Below are 14,141 nucleotides of genomic sequence, written 5' to 3' on the forward strand. Positions count from 1 at the left end.
TTTAGCTAATAAATTACTGTAAAAAAATGGCATCGGGCCCCCCCCTATTTTAATAACCAGCTAAGGGAAACCAGACTGCTGTGAGCTGGTCTTAATAGTCTGGGAAGGGGCCATTATTCATGGAGCTTTGCAACCTATTCATATCAGCTCACAGCTGTCTGCTTAGCCTTTGCTGGTTTTTAAAAAGCAAAAGCATGGGGGTCTCCCCTATTTTTCATAACAAGCAGACCGCTGCGAGCTGATATTAACATGCTAGGAAAGTGCCTGGTTATTGGCTCCTTCCCAAAAAATGGCACACCCATTAGATGGACCAATTCTGGCGCTTAGCCTCGGCTTTTCCCGATTGCCCTGGCACGTTAGAAAGCGGGATAATGGTTTTGTGATTGATGTCAGCTGTGTAATGTCCGCTGACATCAAGCTCAGGGATTGTAATGGAGAGGTGCCTATCAGGATACCCCATTACTAACTCAGTCAAAAGAAAGAAATACACACACACACACGTCTTCATTTTTAAAAAGCACTCCCAGACAAATTCCTCTTTCCCCCATTACCAAAAAAATAAATAATCCAGTGGTCCGCCGAAATCCAAGTGGAGGTCCCACAACGATCCCAGCTTTCTTCGTCCAGTCTATGGAGCCCCATTCAGAACGCTGCAAGCGGTGACATCTGGAAGGTTACCGCAGTTCATTGGCTGTAATTTGTGGTAACCTTACCGGTCACAGCAGCTGGGTTCTCGCGCTACGCAGCGTGAAAGCTGGCAATGGCTGCAGCTCCAGTCTATGGAGCTTCGTTCTCTAAAGAGGGTTGCATAGACTGGATGAAGACGACTGGGGATGGTCGTGGGACCTTCATATGGAATGTCGACATTACTTTTTTTTTTTTTTTTTTTAATAAATGGGAAAAAGAGGGAATTTGTCAGGGAGTGCTTTTTACAAATAAAAGACGTGTGTGTTTCTTTTGACTACGACTTTTTTTTTTTTTTTATTTATTTCTAAAAAGCTGAACGATAAGCTCCAGAGGTTATTAAATATCTGACGGCTATCTCTTTTTCCATCATATCTGTATCATATCTATATCTGCATTATATCTAAAGAAGAATATAATGCTGTCTGCAGAACCTGCAGGGAAAGCTGATAATGCCTCTCAATTACTAATCCATGGGCTTGACGTCACCGGACAATATAAAGGCGACATCAACCATAACAAATATTACCCTACTAGCCACCGCTACCGGGCAAGTGGAAGAGCTGGGCAAAGTGCCAATACTGGCGCATCTACTAGATGTGCCTTTTCCAGGTAGCTGAGGGCTGCTATGTTTTGGCGGGGCAGGGCCAATATCCAAAGCCCCTTACCATCCTGAGAATATCAGCCCCCACCTGTGGGAGAGAGGGAGAGAGGGAGGGGTAGAGGGAGGGGGAGAGAGGGAGGGGGAGAGGGAGGGGGAGAGAGGAAGGGGGAGAGGGGGAGAGGGAGGGAGGGGGAGAGGGAGAGAGGGAGGGGGAGAGGGAGAGAGGGAGGGGGAGAGGGAGAGAGAGTGTGTGTGTCACGCCTTTCATTTAAAGGGCCACTGTCACCCCCCCCCAGCCGTTATAAACTAAAAGAGCCACCTTGTGCAGCAGTAATGCTGCATTCTAACAAGGTGGCTCTTTTAGTTTTAGGTTCAAGTATACCCCAAATAAAGCGTTTTTATACTTAGCCACAATTCCTGTCTTTAGCCAGGTAGGCGGGTCCTCACTCCCCAGCTTGGCCAGCTCCTCTGCCGTCACTCTAATCTTCCTGCGCTTTCGGCGCCGCCCACTCAGCGCTGTTATCGGTTCAAAACCGAAAAGTGTACTGCTGTGCTGCGCAGACGCAGTAAGCTCTGTCCGTCTGACGTTCCAGCCAGGCTTGCACACTGCGCCTGGGCGGGCATTGCGGCCAGCCACCTTTGGAATCACCATGTGTTATGCATTATGCACAGTGCGGGGCGGGGATTCCAAAGGTGGCTGGCCGCAATGCCCGCGCAGGCGCAGTGTGCAAGCCTGGCTGGAACGTCAGACGGCCAGAGCTTACTGCGTCTGCGCAGCACACTGCGCAGGTGCCGGTTTTGAACCGATAACAGCGCTGAGGGGGTGGTGCCGAAAGCGCAGGAAGATTGGAGTGACGGCAGAGGAGCTGGTCAAGCTGGGGAGTGAGGACCCGCCTACCTGGCTAGAGACAGGAAATGTGGCTAAGTATAAAAACGCTTTATTTGGGGTATACTTGAACCTAAAACTAAAAGAGCCACCTTGTTAGAATGCAGCATTACTGCTGCACAAGATGGCTCTTTTAGTTTATAACGGCTGGAGGGGGGTGACAGTGGCCCTTTAATTCATTAAAAAAAAATACAAAAAAAAGACACCACCACGTGTGGGAACCCCTTAATTCTTGATAACAGCTACAGGCTGCAGCCCAAACTGAGTTTTGCCTGGCTGGTTATAAAAAATACAGTGGAACCCAGTTTTTTTTTTTTTATTATTATTTATTTAGAACGAAGGCCCCGGGTGATGAATACTACCATCAGCCGCTGCCTACTTTCACTGTTAGCAGCAGGCATCAATTGATGAGAGTAGTAGTCACATCAGCCTACGCCAGTGATAGAAGGTAAACTTTTTACCTCCAGTAACAGCTGAAGGCTCAATCTGTCATTTGACAGCGTGGGAACAGTGGCTCTCTGACCGGTGGTAATGATTTTACCGCCGACCAGAAGCAGTGTTTGCCGCGATGTCATGCACAAGTGAATGGGATCTGGGTTCGGGTCCAGGTACTGTTCTGGTGCCCGAACTTATTTTTTTAATTTTTTTAATTTTTTTTTTTAACTGTTTGGCCGAACCTGAACATCCAGGGCTCTGCCCATCTCTAGTGGGGAGTTCTCCTTCAATGGAAGTCTTCAAACAGAGGCTGGACAGACATCTGTCTGAGATAATTTAGTGAATCCTGCATTGAGCAGGGGGTTGGACCAAATAATCCAGGAGCTCCCTTCCAACGCTACCTTTCTATGAATAAAAGATTGCTTTATTAGTTTAAAAACTACAGTTAGGTCCATATATATTTGGACAGAGAACATTTTTCTAATTTTGGTTATAGACATTACCACAATGAATTTTAAACAAAACAATTTAGATGCAGTTGAAGTTCAGACTTTCAGCTTTCATTTGAGGGTATCCACATTAAAATTGGATGAAGGGTTTAGGAGTTTCAGCTCCTTAACATGTACCACCCTGTTTTTAAAAGGGACCAAAAGTAATTGGACAGATTCAATAATTTTAAATAAAATGTTCATTTTTAGTACTTGTTTGAAAACCCTTTGTTGGCAATGACTGCCTGAAGTCTTGAACTCATGGACATCACCAGACGCTGTGTTTCCTCCTTTTTGATGCTCTGCCAGGCCTTCACTGCGGTGGTTTTCAGTTGCTGTTTGTTTGTGGGCCTTTCTGTCTGAAGTTTAGTCTTTAACAAGTGAAATGCATGCTCAATTGTGTTGAGATCAGGTGACTGACTGGCCATTCAAGAATATTCCACTTCTTTGCTTTAATAAACTCCTGGGTTGCTTTGGCTTTATGTTATGGGTCATTGTCCATCTGTAGTATGAAACGACGACCAATCAGTTTGGCTGCATTTGGCTGGATCTGAGCACACAGTATGGCTCTGAATACCTCAGAATTCATTCGGCTGCTTCTGTCCTGTGTCACATCATCAATAAACACTAGTGACCCAGTGCCACTGGCAGCCATGCATGCCCAAGCCATCATACTGCCTCCGCTGTGTTTTACAGATGATGTGGTATGCTTTGGATCATGAGCAGTACCACGCCTTCGCCATACTTTTCTCTTTCCATCATTCTGGTAGAGGTTGATCTTGGTTTCATCTGTCCAAAGAATGTTCTTCCAGAACTGTGCTGGCTTTTTTAGATGTTTTTTAGCAAAGTTCAGTCTAGCCTTTTTATTCTTGATGCTTATGAGTGGCTTGCACCGTGCAGTGAACCCTCTGTATTTACTTTCATGCAGTCTTCTCTTTATGATATATTTGTATATTGATACACCGACCTCCTGGAGAGTGTTGTTCACTTGGTTGGCTGTTGTGAAGGGGTTTCTCTTCGCCATGGAGATTATTTTGTGATCATCCACCACTGTTGTCTTCCGTGGGCGCCCAGGTCTTTTTGCATTGATGAGTTCACCAGTGCTTTCTTTCTTTCTCAGGATGTACCAAACTGTAGATTTTGCCACTCCTAATATTGTAGCAATTTCTCGGATGGGTTTTTTCTGTTTTCCCAGCTTAAGGATGGCTTGTTTCACCTGCATGGAGAGCTCCTTTGACCGCATGTTTACTTCACAGCAAAACCTTCCAAATGCAAGCACCACATCTCCAATCAACTCCTGGCCTTTTATCTGCTTAATTGAGAATTACATAACGAAGGGATTGCCCACACCTGTCCATGAAATAGCCTTGGAGTCAATTGTCCAATTACTTTTGGTCCCTTTAAAAACAGGGTGGCACATGTTAAGGAGCTGAAACTCCTAAACCCTTCATCCAATGTTAATGTGGATACCCTCAAATGAAAGCTGAAAGTCTGAACTTCAACTGCATCTGAATTGTTTTGTTTAAAATTCATTGTGGTAATGTCTATAACCAAAATTAGAAAAATGTTGTCTGTCCAAATATATATGGACCTAACTGTAGCTTTAACCCCTTAGTGACCACCAATACATCTTTTTCACTGGCCTGAGATATGAGAAAATAATATCCCCATAGAGATGACAATCCAGCACCGGTCAGCTGTACATTATAGATGTCAACTTTTTGCATTAGCCACGATCCATGTTGGCACCGACCATAATTTTTATGAGAATTACCTGTTTATATGATGTAATAATAAAAAAAACTTGTACCATGTGTTGTCTCATCATGTGCTACCATACAACCCTTACATTTTTATGTAAATGAATTGTTGTGTGTAATAGAGATTTGTCAATTATCATTTTAACCCCTTCCCGACCTTTGACGCCACGTAGGCGTCATGAAAACCCGTGCCAATCCGACCCATGACGCCTATGTGGAGTCATGGAATGATCGCGTCCCTGCAGATCGGGTGAAAGGGTTAACTCCAATTTCACCCGATCTGCAGGGACAGGGGGAGTGGTACTTCAGCCCAGGGGAGGTGGCTTCACCCCCCTGTGGCTACGATCGCTCTGATTGGCTGTTGGAAGTGAAATGGTGAAATATTACAATCCAGCCATGGCCGATGCTGCAATATCATCGGCCATGGCTGGAAACACTGATGTGACCCCCCACACCCCACCGATCGCCCCCCCAAGCCACCGATCTGTGGTCCGCTCCCCTCCGTCTTGTGCTCCGCTCCCCCGTCCTCCTGTCCGCTCCCCCCGTGCTCCTATGCCACCCCCCCGTGCTCCGACCCCCCCCCCCCCCCCGTGCCCTGATCTCCACCCCCTTATACTTACCGAGGCTCCCGGTGTCCATCCGTCTTCTCCATGGGCGCCGCCATCTTCCAAAATGGCGGGCGCATGCGCAGTGCGCCCGCCGAATCTGCCGGCCGGCAGATTCGTTCCAGATATAATTTGATCACTGCGGATTGGCCGCGGATCGCCCGCGGATCCGCCGCGGATCCGCAGCGGATCGCCCGCGGATCCGCAGCGGATCGCCCGCGGATCCGCAGCGGATCGGCCGCTGCGAATTCGTAGCAGTTTTCCATCAGGTTTACAGTACCATGTACACCTATGGAAAACCAAATCCGCTGTGCCCATGGTGCGGAGAATTCCGTGCAGAAACGCTGCGTTGTATTTTCCGCAGCATGTCAATTCTTTGTGCGGATTCCGCAGCGTTTTACACCTGTTCCTCAATAGGAATCCGCAGGTGAAATCCGCACCAAAAAACACTGGAAATCCACTGTAAATCTGCAGGTAAAACGCAGTGCCTTTTACCTGCAGATTTTTCAAAAATCGTGCGGAAAAATCTCACGAATCCGCAACGTGGGGACATAGCCTTAGGGTTGGAATTAGAGTTAGGGTTGGAATTTGGGCTAGGGTTGGAAATAGGGTTAAGATTAGGCTTGTGGTTAGGAGTGTGTTGGGGTTACAGTTGTGGTTAGGGTTGGGGTTAGGGTTAGGATTAGAGTTACGGGTGTGTTGGGGTTAGGGTTGTGGTTAGGGGTTAGGGTTGTGATTAGGGTTAGGGCTACAGTTGGGATTAGGGTTAGGGGTGTGTTGGGGTTAGTGTTGAAGTTAGAATTGAGGGGTTTCCACTGTTTGGGCACATCAGGGGTCTCCAAACGCAACATGGCACCACCATTGATTCCAGCCAATCTTGCGTTCAAAAAGTCAAATGGTGCTCCCTCCCTTCCAAGCCCCGACGTGCGCCCAAACAGTGGTTTACCCCCACATATGGGGTACCAGCGTACTCAGGACAAACTGCGCAACAACTGTTGGGGTCCAATTTCCCCTGTTACCCTTGGAAAAATAAAAAATTACTTGCTAAAACATAATTTTTGAGGAAAGAACAATTATTTTTTTATTTTCACGGCTCTGCGTTGTAAACTTCTGTGAAGCACTTGGGGGTTGACCGTGCTCACCACTCATCTAGATAAGTTCCTTGGGGGGTCTAGTTTCCAAAATGGGGTCACTTGTGGGGGGTTTCTACTGTTTAGGCACATCAGGGGCTCTGCAAACATAACATGATGCCTGCAGACCAATCCATCAAAGTCTGCATTCCAAAACGTCACTACTTCCCTTCCGAGCCCCGGCATCTGCCCAAACAGTGGTTTACCCCCACAAATGGGGTATCAGCATACTCAGGAGAAACTGGTCAACAACTTTTGGGGTCAAATTTCTCCTGTTACCCTTGGGAAAATTAAAACATTCTGGGCTAAAAAAAATATTTTTGAGGAAAGGAAACACATTTATTATTTTCACGGCTCTGCGTTATAAACTTCTGTGAAGCACTTGGGGGTTCAAAGTGCTCACCACACATCTAGATTAGTTCCTTGGGAGGTCTAGTTTCCAAAATGGGGTCACTTGTGGGGAGTTCCTACTGTTTAGGCACATCAGGGGCTCTGCAAATGCAACCTGACACCCGCAGAGCATTCCATCAAAGTCTGCATTTCAAAACGTCACTACTTCCCTTCCGAACCCCGACGTGTGCCAAAACAGTGGTTTACCCCCACATATGGGGTATCAGCGTACTCAGGAGAAACTGGACAACTTTTGGGGTCCAATTTCTCCTGTTACCCTTGGGAAAATAAAAACAATTGTGGGCTAAAAAATCATTTTTGAGAAAAGAAAAATTATTTTTTATTTTCATGGCTCTGCGTTATAAACTTCTGTGAAGCACTTGGGGGTTCAAAGTGCTCACCACACATCTAGATTAGTTCCTTGGGAGGTCTAGTTTCCAAAATGGGGTCACTTGTGGGGGAGCTCCAATGTTTAGGCACACAGGGGCTCTCCAAACGCGACATGGTGTCCGCTAATGATTGGAGCTAATTTTCCATTCAAAAAGCCAAATGGCGTGCCTTCCCTTCCGAGCCCTGCCGTGCGCCCAAACAGTGGTTTACCCCCACATATGGGGTATCGGCGTACTCAGGAGAAATTGTCCAACAAATTTTAGGATCCATTTTATCCTGTTGCCCATGTGAAAATGAAAAAAATTGAGGCTAAAATAATTTTTTGGGGAAAAAAAAATACTTTTTCATTTTTACGGATCAATTTGTGAAGCACCTGGGGGTTTAAAGTGCTCACTATGCATCTAGATAAGTTCCTTGGGGGGTCTAGTTTCCAAAATGGGGTCACTTGTGGGGGAGCTCCAATGTTTAGGCACACGGGGGCTCTCCAAACGCGACATGGTGTCCGCTAAAGCTTGGAGCCAATTTTTCATTCAAAAAGTCAAATGGCGCTCCTTCCCTTCCGAGCCCTGCCGTGTGCCCAAACAGTGGTTTACCTCCACATATGAGGTATCAGCGTACTCAGGACAAATTGGACAACAACGTTCGTGGTCCAGTTTCTCCTTTTACCCTTGGGAAAATAAAAAAATTGTTGCTAAAAGATCATTTTTGTGACTAAAAAGTTAAATGTTCATTTTTTACTTCCATGTTGCTTCTGCTGCTGTGAAACACCTGAAGGGTTAATAAACTTCTTGAATGTGGTTTTGAGCACCTTGAGGGGTGCAGTTTTTAGAATGGTGTAACTTTTGGGTATTTTCAGCCATATAGAACCCTCAAAATGACTTCAAATGTGAGGTGGTCCCTAAAAAAAATGGTTTTGTAAATTTTGTTGTAAAAATGAGAAATCACTGGTCAAATTTTAACCCTTATAACTTCCGAGCAAAAAAAAAATTTGTTTTCAAAATTGTGCTGATGTAAAGTAGACATGTGGGAAATGTTATTTATTAACTATTGTGTCACATAACTCTCTGGTTTAACAGAATAAAAATTCAAAATGTGAAAATTGCGAAATTTTCAAAATTTTCGCCAAATTTCCGTTTTTTCACAAATAAACTCAGAAATTATCGACCTAAATTTACCTCTAACATGAAGCCCAATATGTCACGAAAAAACAATCTCAGAATCGCTAGGATCCGTTGAAGCGTTCCTGAGTTATTACCTCATAAAGGGACACTGGTCAGAATTGCAAAAAACGGCCAGGTCATTAAGGCCAAAATAGGCTGGGTCATGAAGGGGTTAAACAAGAGTTCTCCAGTTTTTTGTAGGATGATCCAATAAATCAGGGAGTTTAGAGTTGAATGGAAACTACTTCTGCACTGCAGTGATGTGAATTTACAACACAGCCGAGAAGTATCAAGCTCTTCAGACCAGGGTGTATTATACTTTTGTACCAGATTTAGTGGTCACAGACTGTTCTAGTTTTCTAAGTAAATACTGCTAATGGTGACGCCTTTATGATGCTTTAACATCTTACAAGCAAATGTAAGCACACTAGATACTTATTTACTATAGAAAAGATTCAACTTGGCAAAGATTGCACAGTTGGAGAAAAAAAACAAAACTTTAAGGACTCATTCCATCCCTACCGCTGCTCTAGTGTCCTCATTGGTCCTTGTGTAATGATATCATGTCCATCACATACTGCACATGTCCGGCTCAGACCAATCACTGGCTGATGTCACATGTGAGATGGACATAACACGGGACTAGCGTTGACCACAAAAGCAGCGGTTGTGAATAGGCGAGGAATGCTTTCCTTTTTCTACTAGCCCCATATTTGAACATTCCTGCAAATCCATTTTATAGCATATTTGATGCACATTGTCCTCTTAGCTGGTACTGAATTAACCTGCAGGCTCTCCGCACAAAAAAAATCTAAGTAGATGAGATTTAAAAATTGATCTACACATTGCGGTTATTTTCCTGGCGCAAATTTATCTACAAGACAGATATTTAAATCTGCATCTTGTCACTTCTTCCTGCAGATGTTCAGTGCAAATTGTCATTTCACATGGTATAGGGTGAACTCAAAATAAGCAGATGACCAAGGCAGAGAACTGCGGCAGAAAATCGGAGTAAAATCTGCTATTGTGTGAGCAATGAGATGGAGTAAGTAAATTGCATGTGTTGTGCTTTGGGTACAAGAAAGAAATCACTACAAAAAAAACAAAAACATTCTACATTAATCCAGTTGTTGTGATCTTTACACCAATCCCTCATGGTAGAGAAGGTACAAGACTCCAGGGATAACAATGTGCTGTGTAAGAGGCCCAAGTGACCCGAGTCAGTAAGTGATTATTTATAGCGAGAATATTGTCATCTTCCTTCCCATACAGGAGCTCAGCTACTCACCTCCGCCGTCATCCTGGCAAACACATCTGGGGCGATGTTGCCGCAAAGCACGTTTCTCCTCAAGTTGGGATTTTTTGCATCCTTCAAGTTGGCAATTCGACTTCGCACTCTGTTCTTATATTTTGCGTCTGTGTTTTTAAATTCTTGGAAAGCGGGTACAGAGGAGTCAAGTAAAAACCTCAAATGCAGTGCAAACACCCAGTGAAGGAAATAACCATTTGATCCCTTGCTGATTTTGTAAGTTTGCCCACTGACAAAGACATGAACAGTCTAATTTTAAGGGAAGGCTAATTTTAACATTGAGAGAAAGAATATAAAAAATAAAATCCAGAAAAATCACATTGTATAAATTATATAAATGTATTTGCATTTTGCAGTGAGAAATAAGTATTTGATCCCCTACCAATCATTAACCCTTTCATGACCTTGGGATTTTATTTTTCCGTCAATGTGGCCATGTGAGGGCTTATTTTTTGCGTGACGAGTTGTACTTTTGAACGACATCATTGGTTTTAGCATGTCTTGTACTAGAAAACAGGAAAAAAATTCCAAGTGCAGTGAAATTGCAAAAAAAGTGCAGTCCCACACTTGTTTTTTGTTTGGCTTTTTTGCTAGGTTCACTAAATGCTAAAACTGACCTGCCATTATGATTCTCCAGGTCAGTACGAGTTCAAAGACACCTAACATGACTAGGTTATTTTTTACCTAAGTGGTGAAAAAAAATTCCAAACTTTGCTAAAAAAAAATAAATAAAAAAAAAAAATTAAAATTGCGCCGTTTTCCGATTCTCGTAGCGTCTCCATTTTTCATGATCTGGGGTCGGTTGAGGGCTTATTTTTCGCGTGCCGAGCTGGCGTTTTTAATGATTCCAATTCGGTGCAGATACGTTCTTTTGATAGCCCGTTATTGCATTTTAATGCAATGTCGCGGCGACCAAAAATAAGTAATTCTGGCGTTTCGATTTTTTTTCTCGTTACGCCGTTTAGCGATCAGGTAAATGCTTTTTTTTTTATTGATAGATCGGGCGATTCTGAACGTGGCGATACCAAATATGTGTAGGATTTTTTTTTTATTGATTTATTTTGATTGGGGCGAAAGGGGGGTAATTTAAACTTTTATATTTTTTTTATTTTTTTCATTTTTTATTTTTTTTTTTTACTTTTGCCATGCTTCAATAGCCTCCATGGGAGGCTAGAAGCAGGCACAGCCCGATCGGCTCTGCTACATAGCAGCAATCTGCTGTTCGCTGCTATGTAGTAGAAAATCAGGTGTGCTGTGAGCGCCGACCACAGGGTGGCGCTCACAGCTACCGGTGATCAGTAACCATAGAGGTCTCAAGGACCTCTATGGTTACAATGGAGAAGCATCGCCGATCTCCGATCATGTGACGGGGGTCGGCGATGCGCTCATATCCGGCCGCCCGGCCGGATGCGGTAGTTAAATGCCGCTGTCTGCGTTTGACAGCGGCATTTAACTAGTTAATAGCGGCGGGTGAATCGCGGTTTCACCCGCCGCTATTGCGGGCACATGTCAGCTGTTCAAAACGGCTGACATGTCCCGGCTTTGATGCGGGCTCACCGCGGAGCCCTGCATCAAAGCAGGGGAGCTGACCTCAGACGTACTATCCCGTCCGAGGTCAGTAAGGGGTTAAAAGTTCGGGCTCCTACAGACCAGTTAGACGCTCCTTATCAACTCTAACTGCATTAAAGACAGCAGTCTTACATAGTCAACTTTACAAAAAGACTCCTGTCCACAGACTCAATTGATCAGTCAGACTAACCTCTACAACATGGGCAAGACCAAAGGTTTATAAGGATGTCAGGGACAAGGTCATAGACCTGCACAAAGCTGGAAACTAGCTAAAAAACCATACACAAGATGCTGGGTGAGAAGGAGACAACTGTTGGTGCAATAGTAAGAAAATGGAAGAAATACAAAATGACTGTCAATTGACATCAATCTGGGCCACCATGCAAATCTCTCCTTGTGGGGTATCCTTGATCACAAGGAAGGTGAGAGATCGGCCTAAAACTACAAGGGGGAACTTGATTATGATCTCAAGGCAGCTGGGACCACAGTCACCAAGAAAACCATTGCTAACACATTATGCCGTAAAGGTTTAAAATCCTGCAGTGCCCACAAGGTCCCCCTGCTCAAGAAGGCACATGTGCAGGCCCGTCTGAAGTTTGCCAGTGAACACCTGAATGATTCCGTGAGTGATTGGGAGAAGGTGCTGTAGTCAGAGGAGACAAATTGAGGTCTTTGGCATTAACTCAACTCGCTGTGTTGGGAGGAGGAGAAATGCTACCTATGACCCAAAGAACACCATCCCCAATGTCACGCATGGAGGTGGAAACATTGTGTCTTGGGGTTGTTTCTCTGCTTAGGCTTCTTTTACACTTACAGTGTTTCTTGCTGGCCTTTTTTGCGGGCCGTATTGCCGCAATTTTTACGGTCTACCGCAATAACGGACCGCCAAAAACTTGCGGATCGCCGTTTTTCGGGTTTCCAATATTATGCAAAAGTATTGGGAAAAAAACGGCGTTTCGCAAAAAAGGTAGTCACGGTGCACCGCAAAAGAAGCTTCCATTGTTTTTGCGGCCCCATTGATTTTCAATAGGGGCCGTGTCCGTAAGCCGTGAAAGATATCAAGCAGGCTCAATATTTTTTCACGGCTGTAAATAAGGCCTTCACGGCACTCCGTGGAATTATTTGGGCCCGTTTTTGCGGCCCAATAGAAATCTATTGGGGCCGCAAAAACGGGAAGCAAAACCACGGTAAGTGTAAAAGAAGCCTAAGGGCACAGGACTACTTCACCGCATCAATGGGAGAATGGATGGAGCCATGTACTGTAAAATCCTGAGTGACAAACTCCTTCCCACCGCCAGGACATTAAAAATGGGTCGTGGCTGGGTCTTCCAGCAAGACAATGACCCAAAACATACAGCCAAGGCACAAAGGAGTGGCTCAAAATGAAGCACATTAAGGTCATGGAGTGGCCTAGCCAGTCTCCAGACCTTAATCCCATAGAACTTATGGGAGTTGAAGCTCCTAATTGCCAAGCAACAGCCTCAAAATCTTAATGATTTAGAGATGATCTGCAAAGAGTGGACCAAAATTCCTCCTGACATGTGCGCAAACCTCATCATCATCTACAAAAAAAGTCTAACTGCTGTGCTTGCCAACAAGGGTTTTGCCACCAAGTATTAAGTCTTGTTTGCCAGAGGGATCAAATACTTATTTCTCATTGTAAAACGCAAATAAATTTATATAAATTTATAGAATGTGATTTTCCGTATTTTATTTTTGATATTCTATCTGTCAATACTAAAATTAACCTACCCATAAAATTATAGACATGTCTTTGTCAGTGGACAAACTTACAAAATCAGCAAGGGATCAAATAATTATTTCCCCCACTGTAGGTATCCTAGGAACTATTAAGTCAGTTTGTATGCCAGGGGGCGCATGGCAGGGGCTAACCATGCCTAAAGTACTCCGGAAGAATTTGCTCACCCGTGTATTTGGAATTGGAAGACAAGGTATGCTTAGTAGTGGGGACGAAAACCATGGATGTCAAATAGTACCAGTACATAAACATGAAGCCACCCAGAACGCCTGCTAATGCCAAGGAGCCTTTTCTGTTCGGGTGAGGGCACAAAGAAGCCTTGATTAAGTACAGACACACATGGCAAAGATCAGCACACAATACAGGGAAGTTATTACCCTCCTATTCCATTGTCTCATATGCCAGTCTTAATATATGAAGTTTAGTAGTGTAAGATACGCCTACTTTATTAAGTGCATGATTCTTACTAGATTTGGCACATTTATAACCTCCCGTGTGCCAGAATATTAAATCATAGTTGGTATACATTATATAAAGTGTATGGCAATTTTTGGAATAAATGATGCCAATTGTGTCAGGTTCCTCACCCTCCCTTTAAACACCACTCTCTTAAAAACTTTAGCAAGTGCAGTGGAAAACAGGGAATCTTCCAAATGTGTGACCGAATGCCTCCTGAAAGCTGAAGTACAGCAATCGCTGCCCATACAGGACAGGTGTGCGATACCTGCTATTGGCGCAGGAGAGCTGGCAGATATCTGTAGACGTGCCCCCACCGGTCCTGCTCACCCACCGATACAGCAGTGACAGGAGCCGGATCACCCCTGTAACACTTGTATCCGACGAGTAAGGGTAAGTTCACACTAAGTGCTTTTGCAGCAAAACCTGATGTCTTTGCAGGAAAGAAGTGGTAGAAAAAAAAAAGCATGCTGGCGTTTTTTTTTTGCTGCTATTTTGGCATGCTAGATTTCTCTC

At 44.3% G+C, this 14,141-nt stretch overlaps 1 protein-coding gene across 2 annotated transcripts in view; it reads right to left on the reverse strand.

Moving 5' to 3' along the window:
- TCEA1 (transcription elongation factor A1) overlaps window positions 1–14,141 on the reverse strand; it is a 49,855-nt gene that overhangs the window by 12,213 nt on the left and 23,501 nt on the right. For both annotated transcript variants that reach the window (XM_077270496.1, XM_077270497.1), the window contains exon 7: window positions 9,821–9,975. In XM_077270496.1, coding sequence (XP_077126611.1) covers window positions 9,821–9,975 — 155 coding nt within the window. The remainder of the gene's footprint in view (window positions 1–9,820; window positions 9,976–14,141) is intronic.

The sequence above is a fragment of the Ranitomeya variabilis genome, chromosome 6 (assembly GCF_051348905.1).
Source record: "Ranitomeya variabilis isolate aRanVar5 chromosome 6, aRanVar5.hap1, whole genome shotgun sequence".
Classification (NCBI taxonomy): Eukaryota; Metazoa; Chordata; class Amphibia; order Anura; family Dendrobatidae; genus Ranitomeya; species Ranitomeya variabilis.